This window comes from Hyaena hyaena, unplaced genomic scaffold (genome assembly GCF_003009895.1).
Source record: "Hyaena hyaena isolate Hyena2069 unplaced genomic scaffold, ASM300989v1 scaffold_32, whole genome shotgun sequence".
Lineage (NCBI taxonomy): Eukaryota > Metazoa > Chordata > Mammalia > Carnivora > Hyaenidae > Hyaena > Hyaena hyaena.
In genome coordinates this window covers 5881238-5903326 of record NW_024080663.1, presented here as the reverse complement: position 1 = coordinate 5903326, position 22089 = coordinate 5881238, and the positions used below count along the sequence as shown (strand labels likewise).

Below are 22089 nucleotides of genomic sequence, written 5' to 3'. Positions count from 1 at the left end.
CCCTCTCTCTCTGTCCCTCCCCTGCTCATGTGCTCTCTCTCTCTCTCTCAGAAATAAGTAAAAAAACATTAATAAAAAACAAAAAAAGGAAACAGAGAGGCCAGTTGATTCTACGTCATATTTTTTGACTCTGTTGTTTGAATACATTAAAAGAAAGCTAAAGGAGTTTAAACGTAGATTTTCTAAGCTTCAGTATGGGATGATAAGAAAATTCTGGAGAAGGGATAGTGGTAACAGTTGCAGAACAATGTGAATGTAGTTAATGTTACTGTATACCTAAAAATGGTTAAAATAGCTAATTTTATGTTACACATATTTTACTACAATGAAAAAAAATTTTAAGGTGCATTTTCTATTGTTAAATACTACCTAATATTACTTAGTAATAACACAGTAAGAGGACTAACCACCAAGAGTCTGACAGCCCTGCTTTAAGAACCCATGGAACCTAGAGCACATCATAACTGAGCCTCAGTTTCCTTATCTGTCACACAGGAATAGTAAAGTACTTACCTTTAGGTTGCAGTGAAGCTGAAATGAAATCATTTATGTAGGAATTTAGCAGAGTTCGTGGCACAAAGAGAAGGATCAATAAATGTTGGCTCTTATTTACTTTTTAGATTTTTGTTGCAATACAATTCTTTTATATTCTGTACAATAAAGACTAAAAACAGGGCTCCAGAACAAAGGAGTGAGTTACTTATTTCTCCCTAGTCTCTAATGTCATACTAGCAACATCCTAAAATGCATTCCATGTTATACAGTAGGGGATGTATAAGCCCAAGGGCTGACCACTAAGCCAATGGTTAATAAAATGTAAAGGCTCATACCCTATGAGGCAACAATTTCAGAGAAGCCACAAGAACTTAAAATCATTAAACAGGCCTGTGCGCACACACACATGTATTTTTTTTTATCAAGTATAACACAGTCATATAAAAGCATTTACTACAAATAGAATTCACACAGAAAAAGAGGATATTTTACTTTTTTGTCCCTTTTATATCCTATTTTAGGCAAAATGATGAAACCCAGAAAATAACGGAACTGTATTAGTTCTAAAAACTGGGAATTTTATAAATGAAATATATCCATCCAATCATCTACCCCTTCTCTCAAGTTCCAAATGAGCCTGAACTATATTCTTAGAATGAACTATATTCTTACTGAACTATACTCTTAGAATGAACTTAAATAAATCTTTGCCTGATTTGGATGAAACACACATTGTCAATGGTTAAAAGTCTGATAGAAAAAGTACACAGAATTACTTAAAAGTGAAAACATTTCATACCAAAGGAGTGGTTTAAAAAAAAAAAAAAAAGAACAGACAATATGAAGAGGAAATGCATTGAATTTTAAAACATTTTTGGACCATTATATAAAATACCAAAGGGCTCAGAACTGTTGAACAACAAAAGTTTATGTAGAACAAAGCCAAGAGGTAAAAAAATATTAAATGTATTAAAACCATTTAAAGCCAAATAAGGCATAGCTGAACTATGTAATTTAGAAACAAGCTTAAGTGCATTTTCTTTGTACAATTCAACTGACTACCACATGGAAAATCTGGCAATTAACCAAAATGCAATTAGAGATTTGCAAGCCTTTTGGCCATTATGTAAATATTAAAAAGTGAACTGTCAATTGAAAAATAGAAGGTTACATATATACCATATGATTGGTCAAAGACACACTATAAAATTCTGTGAACAAAACAATCATACCAAACAAAGATCTTTCAGGCACTTGCATTCAGAAATACTTCTTTTATAAATAAGCAACGTAGTTTCACTTCAAAAAATAAAGCTGATTTTCCCCAATTGCACCTATTAGCTGAGAACTATATCATATATTAGGGATGCACTTCAATGGACCATTTTATGGGAAAAATCAACTGAACTTTAAAAAACACGAGTCCACCTATTTATTCACAACTTTAAAAATACAGATAATTCCAGTGAGGCACAGATGGGGCCCTATGAAAACAATCTACCATTCAATATAACCAACACAGTATAATGTAGTACGACCACAAAAAGCAAAATCCATGATTTGGCAATACTATACAAAAGGAGCCCTGTCAAAAGTTTCTTTCACAAAACATAATACCACAAAACAAAACAACAAAAAAGAAAAGCTGAATTCTGACAATCCTACACAAACTGCGGGATTTCATCTTCAAGGTCTTCGAATTGTTGCATTCGTTTTAGCCTCGGTCTCTGACACGCAGGAGGCACGTCGGGCAAGTCCCGCTCCTCAGGGCTCTCTCTAGGCTTCCCGGTGGGCTGCCCCGGGGCAGCTGGGGCACTTTCAGAGTCTGGCACCGTTCTTAGCGCGTGCCCTTGGGGAGCAGGAGTTGTGCTGGGAGGCGGTGCTGGGGAGGGAGCTGCAGGCTTTTCCTCGTCCCCTTTGGCACCACCCGTGGGAGCACGTGGTTTATAAAACGTTGTCCAATGCTGGGGCTGCAGTGTTCTGGGCGCTCGGACGGAAGCAGGAGGGCAGGAGTCAGAGGACCGTCTTCCGGACACCTGTCTCGCTGGCCTCACTGGTTCTTAGTATGGCTTACTGGGCTGGGCGGCACTGACTGGGTGGCCCCCAGTGGTCCTGGTGCTCGTGGTCAGGCCTCTGTCCTGGAACACGCTGGGCACAGTCACTGCAGTCTTTACAGTTAGGCCATTTTGTTCCCACTGTTTCTCCTGAGGGCTTTGTAGAATTGACTGCTCAAAGCCATCCAATTTGGAACAACCAACAGTAGGAGTATCTTTCTTATTAACTCCTTCAAAGGTAGGATTCTTGCAAAACTTGTCTGAATTTACATTTCCCATATGTCTGACATTTCTCTCATTAGGAGGGCTTGCAAGAAGAAGCAGTCTATCTACAGGCAAACTTACAGGTCTGATCTTGGTCCTTGGAGTGTGCCTCTCAACACTGTTTGTTTCCCTATCTGATTTCAGAGTAAGAGGCTTGGAGCTTTTACAAACATCTTCCATCTTCTGTGATGCTGATTCAAGCTCTTGGTCTACAAGCAAACGCACTTTGTTGTCTAAAAAAGGAAAAGATTTATTTAAAAATCAAACTTCACAGCATGTGGTTAATAAGAGGTCTAACTCATTTATAGATGAACAGCCAATCAGAACAGCAAGAGTCTTACGTATTTTTCCAAGTTATTCTCAATTATCTATGCAGAGTTCAATCTGCTATTTTCAGTTCCATTCAACCCACAGTGAAAACATATCCTATTAGATGCCTTAGATGCCCCTTCTTATCTGATCAACTAATAAATGCACTATAACATTCATCCTGTCCAACTGAGTTTGAATAGTTGTGGTTTTAGTAAAAAACAAAAACAGAAACAAAATGTCATTCTCCCCATTTCTGTTTACTCCCAGGCTTACTTTCTTTTCTCTCCTATAGAGTCTGGACCCATGGTCCACGTTTCATCAAACTAGAGTGCGCAGCTCCTTCAAACCTTGTCCCTTTTTGCAGTGTCTCCCCCGAAAAATTCCCATTCTGGAAAATTCCTGCCCTCTGCTCATGTTCCTCTTTACTGCTGGGAAACATCAAACAAGCCTGTGCCTCGGCACCATTCTGGCTTTGAACTTCAGCTGCCCTGAGCACAGCATGCAGCCCTTTCCCCTGTTGCCAGGCCCTCCCCCCACATCTCTGGGGCAGAGCTTTGCAGACAGGAGGCCATCAGAATCACTGGTCAGTCTCCATGTTGGGTGACCCTCTTCCTTACGTGACACCGCTGACCCGTCTGCCCCTGGCTTCCAGGGCAACGCTGTCTCGTGTTGCCTTCCCAGGTTCCTCCCCACATGTAAGGGCCCCTCTAAGGGAACTGAGTGGCTGTAGTCGGGCTATGGACACCAAGTAAAATACGTTCAAGTCTCGAGGGACTAACTTATCGTGCAATGGGTAAGAGTGCAGGCTCTGAAGCCCACTTGCCGGCCAAGGCACTGTCACTGTCCCTAAGTGTCTTTATCTACCAAGAAAAAAAAATCATAATTGTATCTATGATGATGTGGTGTTGCCTAAATGATGTAGTCATAAGAAATGTGCAGAATTATCTGGTATATAATATGCACTCAAAAAATGACATTTATGAGAACTGCTGTTCCTAATTGGGAGCCCTAGATCACAACAGTGAAAAAAGCACAGATATAAGTTCAAATACTGACTAAACAATTTATCAGGGGCATGACCTTTGACTTTAACCTCTCTCAGACTAAGAGGCTATGAGTCAAATGGGGCTGATACTACCTACCTTACAGCACAGAACTGTTAGGAAGATCAACTCAGATATACGGAATCAAACAATAATCACAGTGCTCAGCACAGAGCAGGCATATATTTAATGAATGTTAGCGCCCTTACTTTTTAGTACCTATCAGGCGATGATCACTGATACAGGATTACACATCAAATTTAATGGATATCACTACATTTTTAAAAATTGGAACTTATGTTCTTATATCACACTTATAATGCTGTGATATATAGCATTATAGTAACAAATGGAAGCCTTTCACCAGCTTGACAGCTACTAATCACTGCAACTAAACTTATCATACAGTGAATAAAATGACTGTAGTCAAGAAAATAAAAAAAGATATACACATATTTGTGCTTAATATGTGAAAAGTGACAGGTAAAGGCTTTTGAAAAAAATTTTAGGAGTTTTAGGAGTCTATTTTTACACCTGATCTTAGCCAAAAGGCTGAGAAGCGATTAGGAGTCTATTTTTAATTTTAGGATTCTAGTTGACTTGTTATGAGTAGTTAGATCAGTACAATGATCTATAATAGACATATGATAATTCATACTGCTCAACACTTTCCAGCCTTCACTTTAACTGATGGCAAAAATGAAAAAGAATTTTTCGGAAAGGGACAAAAATAACTATGAACTCCAAGATGTCTTATTGTAAAGAACGACATTCATTTAAATGTAAGGTATAGTAAACAGCAACTTTTTAATGGCCAGTACAGATCCATTTTTACTACTGAAGTTTCTTTTTCTGGTTTCTCTCAACTTCATTCATTTTGGCTTTTAGACATAGTTAAATGGCACAGTTTTAAGTCAGCAAACATGTATTTTACATGGCCACTCACCGGTGAGACATGCATCACATTTTTCTAACACATTTTGCTTTCGTTCTGATTCCTCAAATGATGTAGCTGGATCAAAACTTTTGGTTTCACTATCCACAGTATGCATATCCTGTTGATGGAGAATTTTCAAACGTAAGAAGTAAAACACACCTTAAAACGATTCAAAGATTTCTCACTTAATACAAACATTACAAAGTTCCAACACAATTCCATAAAGGTCAAAACTCACTTCCTTTGAAGAGAAAAACAATGACTTGGTAGAGTGTTCCAGGTCTCTTTCTTCTGGTGACAACAGAGGCTTTGGAAGACAGCCTTGATCGACATGAGGTGCAACACCACCTATGCTACACACAACTACATCTTGTGGCTGTAGGGACCCATCGAAGATCTTCTGTGAGTAAGAAATGAGGAACTCTACCAACCGTGCTTGATTTGAGTATTCAGCAAGAGAGGAGATGGTGACAGGTGCTGTTGTGGGCCTTGGCCTAATGAGACTTGGGCCAAATATCACCCCCAAATTTTTGGAGTTCATTTTGTTTTCTTCTGCATGATCCACGACTCTGTGAAACAGAACACAGAAAGCTGTCTTGGATTCGCCTATTGGATTTCCTTGATGGTAGTTTACTATGGGTTGGGAAGGGTGGAGGAAAAATGGGTGGTAGAAGTCTAGAAAAAGGATATATTTATTTGATTAGATATTGACCACATACCAAATTGGGTTTCATAGTATTAGGATCAAATTTAAGTAACTAGAAAGAACTAATAAAGTTTCACCAGCAGAAAAGCAGAAACAACCCCTAAAAGCTGCTCCCATCTTAGTATATAGCACATCCTCCAGATGCTTATGCTGGAAACGTAAACATTGTCAATTTCCCTCTCACTGCCACAACCAGTCTTTTGATTCTGCCTCCTAAAGATCTCTTTGCCCTATCACCACTCCCGCTGCTCTGGCTCTGCTCAAGCTCTCTACACCTTTCACTTCTAGACTACCCAAGAAGTTCTGAATTGCAGTAAAGGACCCTCTCCAACCCATTCTCCATTTGGCTGCCAGAAAGCTCTAACAAGCGAATCTAAACATGTTAAATTCCTGGCTCAAAATTCTTCAGTAGGTACAGACGGAAGACGGTCAGCTCATCTGGCAGGTATGTATGACTTTATCAGGCCTCTGCCTAACTCACTTCAAGCTACTGCTTGCTTTGTCCTAGCCTAACCAAATTACCTATACTTCCCAAATGCAAGCTTATCTCGTGTCTCTGTATCTGTTACCTTCTACCTGGAATGCTCCTTCACAGATTCTTGGACCAAACCACCACCCTGTTTGTCACGTCTGGCTAAGGGGCTACCTTCTCTGAGTCACGACCTTCGAACCCCCCCATCTCCCTCTGCATGCTGTGCATGGCTCCGTTAGGACAAGAATGATGATGCAGCTGCACTTGTCTGCAGGTCTGCCCTCAAGCTGACAAGCACAACAGATGACAGAAACCTTACATTCTCATGCTGATTTCCCAGCCAGAGCCTGGCACATAGGAGGCATCTGAGGGAAAGATGTTAGCTGCAAGAACGTATATTCAATGTCTCCCTTTCCCTAACACATATTAGAAATAAGATGTTCCTTTTAAAAACACAACAATATGAATGTACTTAATACTACTGAACCGTACACTGAAAAGTGGTTAAGATGGTAAATTTATGTGTATTTTGCTACACTTTTTAAAAAACCAAAAAAAGCAAAACCAAAAAACGGATCAATAATCCACCCACTAACGAATGCCTGTCTTGTACAAAATTCTTACCGCTTAAGGTGAACTATGAGGTAATGAAGACTGTTAAAATTTGACACTGGCAGTTGTCTTAGAAGGTCCTTGCTTTTTATAAGAATTCGGTTTACTTCTATACATGTACTTGGCCATTTTTTGTCCTCAGGGTTATCCTTTTTTGACTCCTGTTCTTCATTTACATGTTGGATCTCTTTTGCAAGGTCTATAAATTCCTTGTACAATCTGAATAAAATGAATGGTTCTGGGAGCTAAAGAAATAAAATTACATTAGGAATATCAATCTGTCCATTTTTCCCTCATTAATAATTTACTGAATACTACGGAGTGATTCAGCATGTCCATTCAGATTCGCAGGATTTAAGGTTAATCTTCATTATAAATATATAGTTTGTTACCGATGCGATCTATAAAGTGAATCTGACAACATTGCCAAAAATTACACCTATATTAAATATGATTTAATTCATAATTGGTAAAACTTTATTTTTTTAAAAATTTTTATAGTTTATTTATTTTTGAGACAGAGACAGAGCATGAGTGGGGGAAGGGCAGAGAGTGAGGGAGATACAGAATCTGAAACAGGCTCCAGGCTCTGAGCTGTCAGCACAGAGCCTGATGCGGGGCTCAAATCCACGAACCATGAGTTTTGACCTGAGCCGAAGTCTGACGTGTAACTGACTGAGCCACCCAGGTGCCCCGGGTAAAACTTTTTAAAACCTAAAGCTGCACGATGGGATTTTAAAACTCTGCTATATCCTATACCAATTACATTCATGACTGCCCCAAAGTGAGCAAGATCTTCAGCTGTTTTATTAAAGCCATATTAAAAGTCCTATTAAAAACATTAATTCGAAAAAGCTTATATCTGAATTTTATGGGTATGGGGTAGACAGAGAACAAATTACTACGGGGTCCTTGTGTTTTACTTTGGCCAGATTGAAGACCGGCATAAGACAATATGGCTTACAAGAAAGACACTGTCAACATTTTATCTAATTTTTAAGTACAACTTGAATTGCCATAAGTGGGTTAAAGAAAAAGCTCCTCTCTCAAACTCTGCCACCTTGATCTCCCTACTGACATAAGTGATTTTAATGTTTCCACTGCTCAGTGATGGAAACAGCATATCTCTGGCTAGCTGGTGTCCTGTACTATCTGTGGTGAGGTTGGCTCCCACCTCTCCTGGTCCCAGCTGGTCCCAGAGAAGAGAAGCCTTGACATTAATTTTTACCTCTACTGCTCTCAGATCTAAAGGAGGTCACTTAGCCTCTTGAGCCTTCAGATTTCCCATATAGAAGTAAAATGAAGACTACTCTCTAATACTGTAAGAATTGAGCATGGTTTCCCCAAACTAAAGTGTTGGTCCCATAGTATTCCTGAGATGGAATAGTACTTGACCCCACTTATTTCCTCTCCCTGACTGGCTAGATGAGAGAAAGGATGAATCATTGTGAGATTAAAAGCCATTGAGAGATACTCTGTCTCCATTTTTCAGCTAATTCTACAAAATGTGAACACCCTATAAAAAGAAATAGAAATAGTTTCCTGGGCTAACATGGCGGATCCAACATTTGTACCACTAAAACACAGTTAAACCCTCAAGACTAGCAGAAAAGCAACATTTCACCACTGAAGAGCAGATAAACAAGCAATGACAGCAGTCCTGAGAAAGGTGAAATGAGAACCAATACAATTTATAGGAGACTCAGAGACTGTCAGCACTATGTAGTCTGATCCTGAAGAAGGGTGGACTATTTAAGAAGTATTAGATCTCCAGATCCTTGTCTCAACTCCATGCTTCTGACCAACCTCTTCCCCAGAAGTGTGAGGATTTCTTCTCTGGGCAGTATAAAACAGAGGGCCTCTGGATGGGCAATGTGAAGCACAAACAACAGGTGGTCAACTTCTACAGATAGGGGTTTAGTGACTATGCATGCTGAGGCAGAGACCCTTGGGGGCTTCTTACCCAACTTGGCTCACAGAGTTCTGGCACCACATCTACAGGCAGGCATAGACCCTTCTGTGAGGTATCAAGTGAGCCTGAGAGCACAGACCTAGAGATACAGACATCAGCTGTTTCCCAGACAGCCTTTCTAGATGACACTAAAGCTCAGAATCTTTAAAGCTTTCATGTATTCAAAAACTTCCAGAGATTTCACTTTCTAATTCTTTCAAGCAGACAATCACTGAAGACAAAAATCAAAATAAGTTTCCAAAAAGCCAACTGAAGGTCTTGAACTGTGCTGGCAATATTGTAATCACTAGCCACATATGGCTACTGAGAACTGGAAATGTGGCTATTCCAAACTGACGTATGCTCTAAATGAAAAATACACACCAGATTTCAAAGACTCAGTAACCTTTCCTTCCAATAATTTGAAAATACTGATTAGATGTTCAGATGGTATTTCAGTATGTTGAATATTAAAATTAATTTCACCTTTTTATGTGGTTCCTAGAAATTTCACTATTATATATAGGGTTCACATTATATTCCTATTGAACAGCACTATAGGCTAAACAGAATCCTTTCTAGAAAAAAGCTACGAATATCTCAGATATGTAAGATATTACATTCATTAAAAAAAGATGCTGTGAAAGAAAGACAGCCCAGTTGTTGGAAATTAAATCATGTCTCAGAAATTAAATAGATCACAGTAGATGTGGAAGATAAAACTGAGGAAATCTTTTTAAAAAGTGTTGAAACAAAAACAAAACAAGAAATGAATAACAGAGAGAAGATGAGGAAACAGAGAACCAGCACGAGGTGTCAAGTATACACATTTAAATTCCAGAAAGAAAATACAGAGAAAATAGAGAGGAGGAAATAAGCAACAAAATTAAGGTCCCAAGAACAAAAGACCAGGGAGGACAGAGCTTGTGGGATGCCTGGAAGGACATAGGAGAATACACTCACTCAAGGTGTAGGTTGTGAAATTTTAAAACAATGGGGAGAAAAAGAAGATTTGACAAGCTTTCAGAGAAAGTAACAGGCCTCATACAAAAAAGCAGAAACGGGAAAGATTTCAGGCTTCAAAGAGAACAATAAAAAAATGTCTCAAAAAAGAGCCTTCAAAACTCTGAAGAAAAAGAATTTCCAGCCTAGACTATTATAACCTTACACACTATCCATACTCTTCCCTCCCATTCAAGAAAGTAGAATAAAGACATTTACAGATAAATACGATTTCAAGAATCTAGTCTTCCTCCACCTTGCTCAAGGACAGCACGACCAAAACAGGAGCACAAACCATGAACAGGAAGACAAGACACAGAAGACAGGTGTTCCCCTCAGAAGAGAGAAGGTGGAGAAGGGAGATCTCAGGATGACAGATATTCACAATACTTAAAAAGGATCTGGATGCAGAACAGAACTCCAGAGATGGGAATGGTGAAGACCATCACTGCTAGGCTCTCTGTGACAATCTCTTCACTTTTGCTCAGGGACAGAATGCAGCTGCACTTGACCCATATCTTTTTTGTACTTGGCTCACCATGACAATGTGCTGATTGTGTCTGCAACCCCTCCATGAGCTGCTGCCTGAAGCCACGAAGGCCGATTATTACTTTACTCCATAGGAGTGTTTTCTTTGGATCTACTCCTAAAAGCCCCAGATTCAACAGTGAGCATAAAAAGAAATACAGAGCAGCCCACCCCTGACCATATTCCTGCTTAATCTCCAGTACTCAGCTTATTTGAAAGCCCTGCATGATGCCCCAGATACACTGAACTTCATGTTCCCAGGATGCATTCATGATCTTGCCCACTGGTCTCCCACATTAGCTATTTGAGAGTATCAATGAAGGTGAAGTTGGACAATGGCCTTTGCTTACAAAGCTAGATTTATGCTTTCTTCTCAGGAACCTAAAACTTAACAATGCATCATGTAGGAATATACAAGAGGTATTAAAACTTTTAAGAAAAGAGAAGGAGGTATTAACAAGGTTAGAAAAGACCACTGGGAGGGGCGCCTGGGTGGCTTAGTCGGTTAAGCGTCCGACTTTCGCTTAGGTCATGATCTCACAGTTCGTGGGTTCGAGCCCCGCGTCGGGCTCTGTGCTGACTGCCAGCTCAGAGCCTGGAGCCTGTTTCAGTCTATGACTCCCTCTCTCTCTGACCCTCCCCTGCTCACGCTGTCTCTCTCTCTCCTAGAAATAAATAAAACATTTAAAAAAAAAAAAAAAAAAGAAAAGACCACTGGGGCCAAGTTGAGGGCTACAACCTGAGAAAGGCACACAGGAGCCTTCTACAGGGTAATGTTCTAATTTCTTAAGCGTGATGGGAAATGAATGTTTTTATTATTATTGGTCTTTATACTTGTATTTTATATCCTCTTTGATCTGTACAATAATTAGAGACACAGTGATTTGGTCAATGAAAATATATATGTAGCAAATGTTATCAGCAAAATACAAGTCCTATTTTTTTTTTCTGTTTAATGGTACATTTCAAGGGTAAAAGCTTTACCTGTCGAAGGTATAATTTCAAGACGTCACAGATGTCATGTGCACTAAATTCTGAAATGTCTACCAAGTGCATTCCATTTTCCAAGGCTTGACACAGTTTTTCAGTTTTTATTTTGTTTCCACATACACGATAAATTCCCTTAAATGAAAAAATTGGGCAAAATTCTCCTTTAGTACCAATGGTTAAATGCAGACATATAAATATATCTGATTGTCTATTTCAATTCAAGGAAAAAACGAGGGCCAAATGAGGTACTATTTTCCAAATAAATCTGAATAAATTCAGTTACTTATTAAAAATTGAGAGCATTGTTTTCCTTTAAAGTCTCACCATTAGAGCAAATCACATAGGCATTTATGTTTTTAAACTTAATTTTAAGTGTTACAATGTACCTGTAGACACAAGGCTCTATTTTCAATCTCTGAAGCACATATTTTGAGTATAAATGGGATGCCATCTGATTCCTTTTTTGCAACTTGTGTGAATTCTGCTCCAAATAAGTGTATTTTCCCTGGAAGTTTCTGATGACCACAAATGATGACTAAATTTTCCAAACACTTTCGGTGACAAACAAGGAGACACTATAAGAAAATAACAGTTAAAACTCACCTTAAAACTGAACAACAGAGCAAACTAGGTAGAGTGGTAACATAACAAAAACGAGTTTAAAAGGCACTGGTGTTTGAAAATACACGTAATATCTAAATGAAATATAAGATTACAGAAAGTACACTGTATTTTAATTTATTAAAAATATAGCTGCAAGATCTCAATCAATAAAATTAGTAACAAAAGTATACAGCAAAAAGCATAAAGGAGCTAATGTAATTCCAGATAGATCTTACCTCTTCACATTCAACACCTTGGAATACTACAATGCCTTCACAATCCCTACATTTTGTGGGGGACCTTAATTTTCGAAACTTGTGAGTGAGAGCTGCCTTTGACATCAATGTTTTCTTAAATGTTCCAAGGGAGTTGGGTCCTTGAAATAGAAATAAATTAGTATAAGAATTATAAAATGGCATAAAAATTATAACACATGATACTAAGTTTAAAAAATATCTTTAGAATTTGTAACAATTCATACATTACCAAAAGCTATTATTTTGGGTCTGTAACATCAAAATAAGCATTCAATTTATAGATCTCTTACAAGGTAAACATTTATTAAATATTGGAGCAATGGGTCACAATCACCACCAAACCAGTAAGATACTTCTAAAATAGCATGGTATAATGTTTTCAGAATCAGTAAATCTACACTGGCATTAATAGACTCTTCACAGTGCCTGGAAGAGTGTTATGGAGGTGGCACTACACTCTTAGAAAATGCCCCTATTAAAGCTTGAAAGAAAACTGGCTGTATGAGACTAGTTTGTGAGTATTATTTGCATTTAAAGATAGAGCTACTTTTACTCTTAATTCATTATAAAATTATAGATAATACTAGCTAGTTCTCTATCAGCATCCAAATGGAGGTCAGATATTCCATATTATTTTAGTAAATGATGCCCAAAAAGGTATATCAAGTTCTCAAATGTGCAAAACTAATTTATATGAGTCTAAGTCAAGTCATTAAGGTAACTGATATCTTTTATATCTGTCAACGTCCATAACTTTCCTTGTCCTCAAGAATTTACTTTTCTTGCTTAGCTTCTTGCACTATTTCTTTTAAAGACTTTTTCAGAGTTTCTCATGCATTGCAACCTTTTAACAGTTCAGTCACTGTATTAGGTTTATAAAAGATCAAAATAACTAGCCTATTTTAGCATCAAATATATTTTAGATCTAGTAGTTTTGTTGCTTATTCTTTTAATTGTAACATTTCACTGGTACATTATCAATCCATACTTATATATAATTTTTGGGGATATATTTGTCATTATAATATCTTTTAATACACAGCAAAGTAATTCTTTACACTATTTTCCTAATATCATGCAGTGCTGCTGACTCAAAGGGATTAGTGGGTATTTGATTCATGTGAAAGAAATACCGGCTTCTGAAGGGGAAGGTGGCTCTCTCTCATCTAGATCATCTGCAGAAGACATGGTTCCACTGGATGGAGTTCGTGGAAGCTTTCGATGAAAGTCTCCTAAAAGAAAATTGTGAATACAGTCACCTGACTATTCAGTGTAGAATTTAAGAAATGGGTAATGACAAAACCTTTTGAATAACACAAGCCATACTATTCTGCCCAAGAGAACAAATAGAAATAGAAAAAGCTGTTTCCATTTGCAGACTTTGGATATGGGGAATTATGATATTTATTACTAGGAACGTGACAGAATTCAACCAAACCTGACTTACCCACATAAATTTAAAATTGAGGAATCATAACATTCCAATGAGACTACCTTACTGTCAACTTCTGATAGTAAGTGTTAGAGACCCTATGCTCTACAAGGGCAAGGAGTACAGGCACAATGGTAAACTGTTATTAAATACTTGTTGAACTGAGTTACAAAGAAATGTATACAATGTAACCTAAAGCTGTCTGAAATATATAAAAATCTATGAATACAGCAATACAACAGTAATATCACATTCATGTTGCCCAGGAAGATGGGAAAAGAGGAAGTAGGAATAAAGATCCCTGGCAGGGAGGTAAGAGCACAGGACATAAGGTACATCAGCAAAGGATATTGTGCAGGTATCAGAGCAGCCCGACTAGGTAATGAGGTTTATCTGCTCCCTGCTGATATGACAAACAGGGCGATATGTAAGTGGAAGATTTCACTCACCTCAAGGCCTTAACAATCTTAGGGCTGAGAGATGATTTAAACCAACACCTTTTGCCTTAAAAGATTCCTCTTCAAAATATGCTTAAGAGATAGGTGGTCACCTAGTTTTTGTTTTGAATGTGTTCTCAGCGACTGAGAAATCATGGGGTCACATGTTCCATTTAGAACTATTCTAACTGTAAAATGGCTTCCTGAATCCCAGCCTCTGGTACGTCTCCCTAAAGCAGCAGACAAGCCCTGTCCCTGTAATCCCTTCACACTCCAGTATGTGAGGACGGCTGTAATGTCCCCAAGTGTCCTTGTTCCCAGGCAGGCATCCCCAGGTCTTTACCATCTATCTTGTGACTAGTTTATAAATTTTTGTCTCTATCACATAAAGTCTTATAGGATTCCAAATAACTTAGGGCATGCCCTAGTCTGGGTCTTAATTTTGGGGGATAGCTACAACCATCTTGTTTTTACAAAGCTAGTTAGAAATATGAAGTATTTAGGCTCATATCTCCAGGGTGTCACCTGAACGGAGCTAGTTTTAAAGGAAGACACAAAGTAAGCCTACAAATCCCAATGCTGCATGGAAGTTATTTCTAAATTTAAAATCAAGAGATGTATTTATGTAAATAAAATTTCTGTAATATGTAGAACACTATTAAAAAATGTCTTCGACTTCTGAGGTAGGCTAAATCTTGCAACGTATCTTCCACAGTTCCAAAGAACCTAGGAGAAGGGCCAGGAAGAACAGGACTCCAGCAGTCTTTGGTAAAAGAGTGGAGGAGAAAGAATGTCAAAGTAAGAATCTCATGGGTTTGAAGTAATAATCTTATGGGTTCAAATGCCACCTTTTTGTCCTGCTGGCTGTATTATGTACAGCAAGTTATCTTCTTTGAAGCCACTAAAGAAGAGTTTAAAATATCTATCCTGCCTCTCTAAGGAGCCCTGGATTCTCTTTATCAAAGTGACTTTTAAGATGCATTTATAAAAACTGAATAAGTAATTACAGGCACAAAAATTGGTGTTAACTATATTGTTCACCTTAGCAATTAACTACAAAGCAATCTAAAAACTACAGTTATGTTCATAGAATAGTATACTATAGCAGAAATGGTATGAAATAAAATAAATACAGCTATTCACATCAATATGAATCTTTAAAAAAAAAGATGGAAGAAGTCACACACAAAATATAGTATATAATTCCATCTGTATAACATTCCAAAGAGGGAAAAGCTTAAGTAGATACAGGCACTAAAACATTTAAAACAGCTACAGAATTATTAACAAATCAGGATAATGGTTTATTCTGGTGGGCAACAGGGCAAGGTTTTCAAGGAGGTGTCCACAGGGTCCTTCTCATATACTGATAATCTCTTATTTCTTATAGGCTGGGTGGTGAACACATGAGGATCTGTTTGATTATTTTTCTTTAAACTGTATGTGTATATATATATATACTCTAGGACACAGTTCATTATAAAAATAGTGTAGCTAAAATATATCCCCAAAAAGCATTTCATTGAATTTTCTCTGCTAGACTTTAATACTTACATACCTGGACTTACAGATTCAGAATCCAGAGATCTAGATTCACTGCTTCCACCAGTGCTCTCAGAGTCACTAAACATCCCAAATGTCCATGACCTTATAAAAGAAGGACCTTTAAGAAAAGAATATTTAAAGTCAAACTTGGCTACAGAAGGATTTCATAACGGAAAATACTGACATTAGAGAAAACAAGACAAGTCAAATTTCTTTGGCAGTGATTAACAATCGACGCCTGGGTGGCTCAGTCAGTTAAGCTTCCAATTTCAGCTCAGGTCATGATCTCACAGTTCATGAGTTCCAGCCCTGCACCGGGCTCTTTGTGTGTCAGTACAGAACCTTCTTTGGATTCTCTGTCTCCCTCTCTCTCTGCCTCTCCCTCACTCACACCCTCTCTCTCTCAAAAATAAATAAACATAAAGAAGAAGAAGAAGAAGAAGAAAAGAAAGACAGCCACAGTGCTTACAACTTTGACTAAGGTCTCACAGAGTTATAATTCAAAGCCTGATTTTTAAAGTTCAGAGCTGCAACTCATTTAATAATCACATTTAAACAATTTGATCTTTCATAAATTAACACTCTCTTTAATGTGAAATGCTACCTGTTACATCAGCACTATTGGAGCATCTGTCCTCTTCAATCTTACTAGAGGGGTCAGGAAGGCGCACTACGTCCTCTAATGAGTCGGTGGGTCCATATCCAGAAGTGTGAGGACTATTTGTTAACTGCTTATTTACATTCCTAAGGAAAACCCAAATAAAACTCATCATTTAGGAGAATAACTAATAATCAGCCTATTTTATTCTATTTTCAGAGAAATCTCTTAATTTAATGAACAGAGTAATTTAATTAAATTAACTGAATATCAAGAATAAACCTTCTTATAAGGGTTCAGCTTCTCAAAGCAGATGTGAATAAAATTTATTAATCACTCAAACATGTTACAGCTGAAACATGGAAAAGAGGAGCAAAAGTATGGCCAATAATTCATGTCATAGTTAAACGTTTCTAATATAACCACTGCGGAAAATGGAGGCTGTTTGATCTGTGGGCATTCAAAATTGACATGACCACGATTTGTCAATCGCAGAGGATTATTAAATCTCAAAGAACTGTGCCTTGTCTCAAACTGAAAAGCTTTACTCTTACATGAGTTACATCTGGATATTAAAAAAATTCAGAAATTCTGCCATTAGAAAAGACACCACCTTATACCAGATAAAAACTTATTTTATCTTTTAAAGTAATTTCATCTATACATTAGTTCTCACCCATCAACTTTTTCTTCTTCAGTTGAATTTGTGGCCTTGACAAACTCACTGTACTCCTGGCCTGGGTCATAGAGTTTGGCGCTATCACAGAGAGACTGTAAATTGCTGGCAAGGGAGGCTGCCTGTAGGTGTTGCATCTGGAAGAGGTTAACTGTTACCTATGGTCACAGAGACAAAAGGCAAAATAACTTATGCGATCCAGAATGCCTTGTAAATATACATTTATTTCAAGTGCTGGCACCAAGAAAAAGGCCACACTGGGAAGCATACAACACTGAGTATCATTTTAAGCATGCTATGCCTGACTTTGGGCAAGGTCTAGGGGGGGGAAAAAAACCAAACCAGATTTAATCCAACACTGAGAAGTAATCCTTGCCAGCAAACTGGCTTTAAACTGAAAAGTACAAATCTTTTTTTTGTCTCCCAATCTGCTCCCTGAGGCCGGAACTTAGTCCTTTTCTTCTGGGTCCTCTATGGTAGCACAGTGTCTTAAGTGCTTCATAAAGGGGAAATGACCAAATGAACAGTAATAGGAAGTGTTATTAGCCAAGGCATTCTGTAATTCTGCACATTTTCTGGTATTGCTCTCTCAAACACACATGACTTCAAACTCCATGCCCAGCTTTCATCACCTACATCAAATTTTTAGTTATTCCAGGGTACCTGGATTAGAGCAAATCCTGATGACAGCTGTCCAAATAGAATTTTACTTAATTTCAAATAAGGAAAAATATTTCTCTCATACAAATTATTAATAATCTAAAATCAATTTTGTTCAGTGTAATTTTCTACCCTGTATCTTTTTAAAGACAAATTTTTCTTAAATGTACTTTAAAACAAAACAAAAAACGAAGCAAAATAACTCTTGTTCTAATTCTTTTCACTCTTCAAAGCCCATTGATTTGGTTGGGTCTTTAATGACTAACCTGGTCATTTCTTCTTCCTCTCAGTAATGTAATTATGATCTTTATCCCATACCCTTCAATACTTCATAATTCAAGACAATTTCAGATATTCAGAAGTAATCTTTGATGTCCATGATATAATTTATAATTTTTCTGGGATATAAATGTCATTTGTGTATCTTTTCTAAGAAAGTGAGAGAACCTGAGTGTCTAGCATCTTTGTATCTCAAATAATTTGTCTGTTCTTACAATCTCTAAAAATGCAGTATGTCCTAGAATGAAAATAAAATTTAAAAAAATTTTGAGAGATGGTGTTGAAAAAGAAGTCACCAAAGTCCCTAAGTTCTGCTCTTGATGGAGGAGAAGAGAGCATAATGAAATCTGGAGAAAGTCATGGTTCTTACTTAGAAAATAATATCTATATCCAAAAACTAAATGTTGGATTTGGTATCTGTTTATATCTGCATGTGAATAAATACTAGACAGAACTAAAATTGATCAATTAAATTGGTTCAAAAGAACTCTAGCCAATAAGACATTTGTTTCACAAATATATACACAGAATACATTAGCTGTCTCTATACATTCCATGCTGTAGAGATTTTTCTAAGTTTGGGGATTTGTCCAAGTTTGAGAGACTTTAACTTGAAAGTCTACTTCATACACTGATAGGTATTGCTCTCCAATTTTTCACATGGGTTAATTCTCTCTTCCTAAATATATGAAAAACTCTTTGAGAGCAGATATCTGACTTAAATTTCTTTTACATACATAGTGGGCATTAATAAATACGTACATGCTGTATTCAAAATTAAGTAACCTATTATTTACTTCAAATTAAAGGAAATCATAATTGTTGGATCACCAAATAGCATCGTTTTTTAAGAGGTACGTAGGCAAATAAGATTATAGCTTGTAAGAGAGCTTAAAATTATGATGTATGAAACAAAATCTGATTTGTGAGTGTTTAGTCTGAAAAAAACACATCCAGGGAAGGAAGGTAACAATTATCTTTAAATATTTAAAGTGTTATTCTGTAGAAGAGGGAGTATATCACAGTACACTATAAAAGGGCCACAAGAACATGGATTTTTTTCTGCTCAGTATAAACATTGTATTTGTTTTGGAGTTGTCACACCCAGGCCAAATAATCATCCAGCAAGACAGCACAGTATTTAAGAGCACCGGTTCTGAAGTCATTCAGCCAAGTTCTCTCCTAGCTTTACACCTTACATGCTGGGTGACCTTGATCAAGTTATTTGTACTTCTCTAAGCAAATACTTCAAAAAAGTTAATGTGCAACTGAATCATATGGGGGATTCTGTTCAAACTGCAGATTCAGATTCCAAAAGTCTGAATTGAAACCTAAGATTCTGCATTTCTCATAGGCTCCCAACATCATGAGAATATGACCCAAGGACTACATGTTGAGAAGAAAGGTTTTCTAAGCTTTAGTTTCTTTCCCAGTGAGATGGAGCTAAAAACAGTTATATTTACTTAATGGAATTGTGTGAGAATTAAATGAGTTAATGTAGGCCAGGAACTTAATACACTGGCAGGTACATACTCAATCTTAGCTAACATCAGCTACTGTCTGAGGTGAAAAAGACTCATTAAATGTAAAGGGTTACCCTCAGTGACTCACAAGGTAATCTCAATTCCTGGGGTTTTATCATTTTTTAAAATTATTTTACTAAAATTGACTCTATAGGTTAATCACACATTAATTGGAAATTGGTAAATGAATGAGATACAATTTTAAATACTCAGGAACATTTTATGGAGAGTTTCTGATTCAAATGGAATAGGCTCACTGCCCCCAGTCTCCCACTGAATTCTCAAACCATCTGAAAATGTTGAAAAGTAAACAGTAGCAGGAAGATGGTAGAAAGAAACAACAGGTGCGCCTGGGTGGCTAAGTCGGTTGAATGCCCGACTCCTGATTTTGGCTCAGGTCATGATCTCACAGTTTTGGGATTGAGCCTGGCATCTGGCTCTGTGCTGAGCAGGGAGCCTGCTTGAGATTCTCATTCTCTCTCCCTCTCTCTCCCTCTCCTTCCCTCTCTCCCCCTCTGCCCCTTCCCCACTCACATTATCCCTGTCTCTCTCAAACTACATACATAAACATTAAGAAAACTACTAATCAAGGTATGAGCAGTCCGGTGCTATACTTCCTGTATTTCTTTTGCTGCTTCCCAGCCAATACTAAACTCTTATTCAAAGACATGTGACTGAAAGGTGGGGGGGAACCTCCTGGTTTCTTCTGTATGTTTGTTTTCTCTTGTCCCCCAGCACCAAAGCAAGTTCTAAGCACAGAGATGCAGTGCTGTGGCAGTGGTGGCACGAGCAGCTGAGCAGGCATCTAAAACTTTGAGGGGAATTCATCTCTGTGATCAGATAAATTGTGATCTGAAGAGGGAGGGATTTGATATCCCTATTCTTTTTTGTCTTTACACTTTTCCTACTTGACCCTCAAAGCAGCAGAGTAGGCCAACTAGGTTTCACAGCTAGAAAACCTGGAAGGGATTCTTTAGGAGCTATGAAGTGAACCTAACTAGATCAAATGCCTGCTAAATTTATTTTTAACAATCAACATTCAGTATAGGTTATAAAGTCACATAAGGTAATACTGAAAAGTCCAAGATATCATCCAAAATTACTTGTTACATGAAGGACCAGGAAAACTCAAATCACAAGAGAAAAGACAACAGACTCACACTAACTCTGAGATGACACAGCTATTGGGTTATCGTATAAAGACATTGAAGCAGCTATTATGACAGTTTAAATAAGTAAGGGCAAACAATCTTGAAATATGGTAAGACTGAAGTCTCAGCAGAGAAATGGAAGATTATTAAAAACTAAAATTTACTACTGAAAAATATAACATCCCAAACAAAAAAATTTACTATTTTGACTATACAGGAAAATGGAAATAACAAAGGGAAGAGTCAGTGAACTCGATGACAGATCAATAAAACAACAACCAAAAGAAAAGAGAGGGGTGTCTGGGTGGCCCAGTCAGTTAAGCATCTGACTTCAGCTCAGGTCATGATCTCACAGGTCATGAGTTTGAGCCCCAAATGGGACTCTCTGCTCTCAGCATGGAGCCTGCTTCAGATACTGTTTCCCTCTCTCTGCCCCTCCCCTCCTTGCTCTCTAATTAAACATTTAAAAAAATATATATATAACTCTAATACATAAACAAAAATAGATTAAACCTGTAATATAGGTTAGTTGTAATTTTTAAAAATTATCTATTTATCCACTATAAGGCAACAAAATGGAAACAAATGATGGGAAACATTAAGGTACAAACAGAAAAAAAATGTAGGAAAAAAATCTGAACATACGTTTGCATTAAATAGAAATGGTCTAAGTATCTCACTTAAAGAACAGACTATCAACAGATTTTTTTTTAAATCAAGACTGAACTATATGCTATATAAGAAATTCACTTTAAATATAATGGAAAAATAAGATAAAAACAGGGAGGCAAAGCATAAAAGACTCTTAAATACAGAGAACAAACTGAGGTGCAGAGAACAAACTGAGGGTTACTGAAGGGGAGGTGGGTCAGGGGATGTGTTAAATGGGTGACAGGCATTAAGGAGGGCACTTTTTGGAATCAGCGTTGGGTGTCATATGTAAGAGATGAATCACTGGGTTCTGCTCCTGAAGCCAAGACTTTTAATTACTTTGAATTTAAATAAATAAATAAAATGATAAAACTAAAAGTAGAAGAATGTGAAAAGATATACCATGATAAAAATAACTAAAAGAAAACTGAAATAGCTTTATCAGTATTAAATAGACTAAAAAAAATTACCAGGATAAAATGAGACATTTTGTAAGAATAAAAGGATTACTTTATCAAGAATATGTAACAATCATTAATGCACAAGCAATTAAGTTTCAAAATACATAAAGCAAAAACTGATGGAACTAAAAATATACAGGAAGTTGAAGACTTCAAAACTCCTTTCTCTGAACAAACTGATGGTTACCAGAGAGGAGGTGAGTGGGAGTTGGGTTAAATAGATGATGGGGATTAAGGAGGGCACCTGTTGTGATGAGCACTGGGTGTTGTATGGAACTACTGAATCACTATATTGTACACCTGAAACTAATATTACACTGAATGCTAACTAACTGGAATTTAAATAAAAACTTAGGGGTTCCTGGGTGGCTCAGTGAATTAAGCATCTGACTCTTAATTTCAGCTCAGGTCATGATCTCACAGTTTGTGGGTTTGAGTCCCATGTTGGGC

At 37.4% G+C, this 22089-nt stretch overlaps 1 protein-coding gene across 1 annotated transcript in view; it reads right to left on the bottom strand.

Annotated features, from left to right (window-relative positions):
- Positions 1–1147: 1147 nt before the first annotated feature.
- The window catches only part of ARHGAP29 (Rho GTPase activating protein 29), a 66687-nt gene continuing 45745 nt past the window's right edge, over positions 1148–22089 (bottom strand). The window contains exons 13-23 of the mRNA XM_039228469.1: positions 16915–17072; positions 16245–16384; positions 15654–15758; positions 13360–13458; positions 12206–12345; positions 11753–11941; positions 11361–11498; positions 6908–7140; positions 5344–5674; positions 5115–5223; positions 1148–3046 (exon numbers count right to left, since the gene is read on the bottom strand). Of these exons, the coding sequence (XP_039084400.1) occupies positions 2556–3046; positions 5115–5223; positions 5344–5674; positions 6908–7140; positions 11361–11498; positions 11753–11941; positions 12206–12345; positions 13360–13458; positions 15654–15758; positions 16245–16384; positions 16915–17072 (2133 nt within the window). The 3' untranslated portion in view covers positions 1148–2555. The remainder of the gene's footprint in view (positions 3047–5114; positions 5224–5343; positions 5675–6907; positions 7141–11360; positions 11499–11752; positions 11942–12205; positions 12346–13359; positions 13459–15653; positions 15759–16244; positions 16385–16914; positions 17073–22089) is intronic.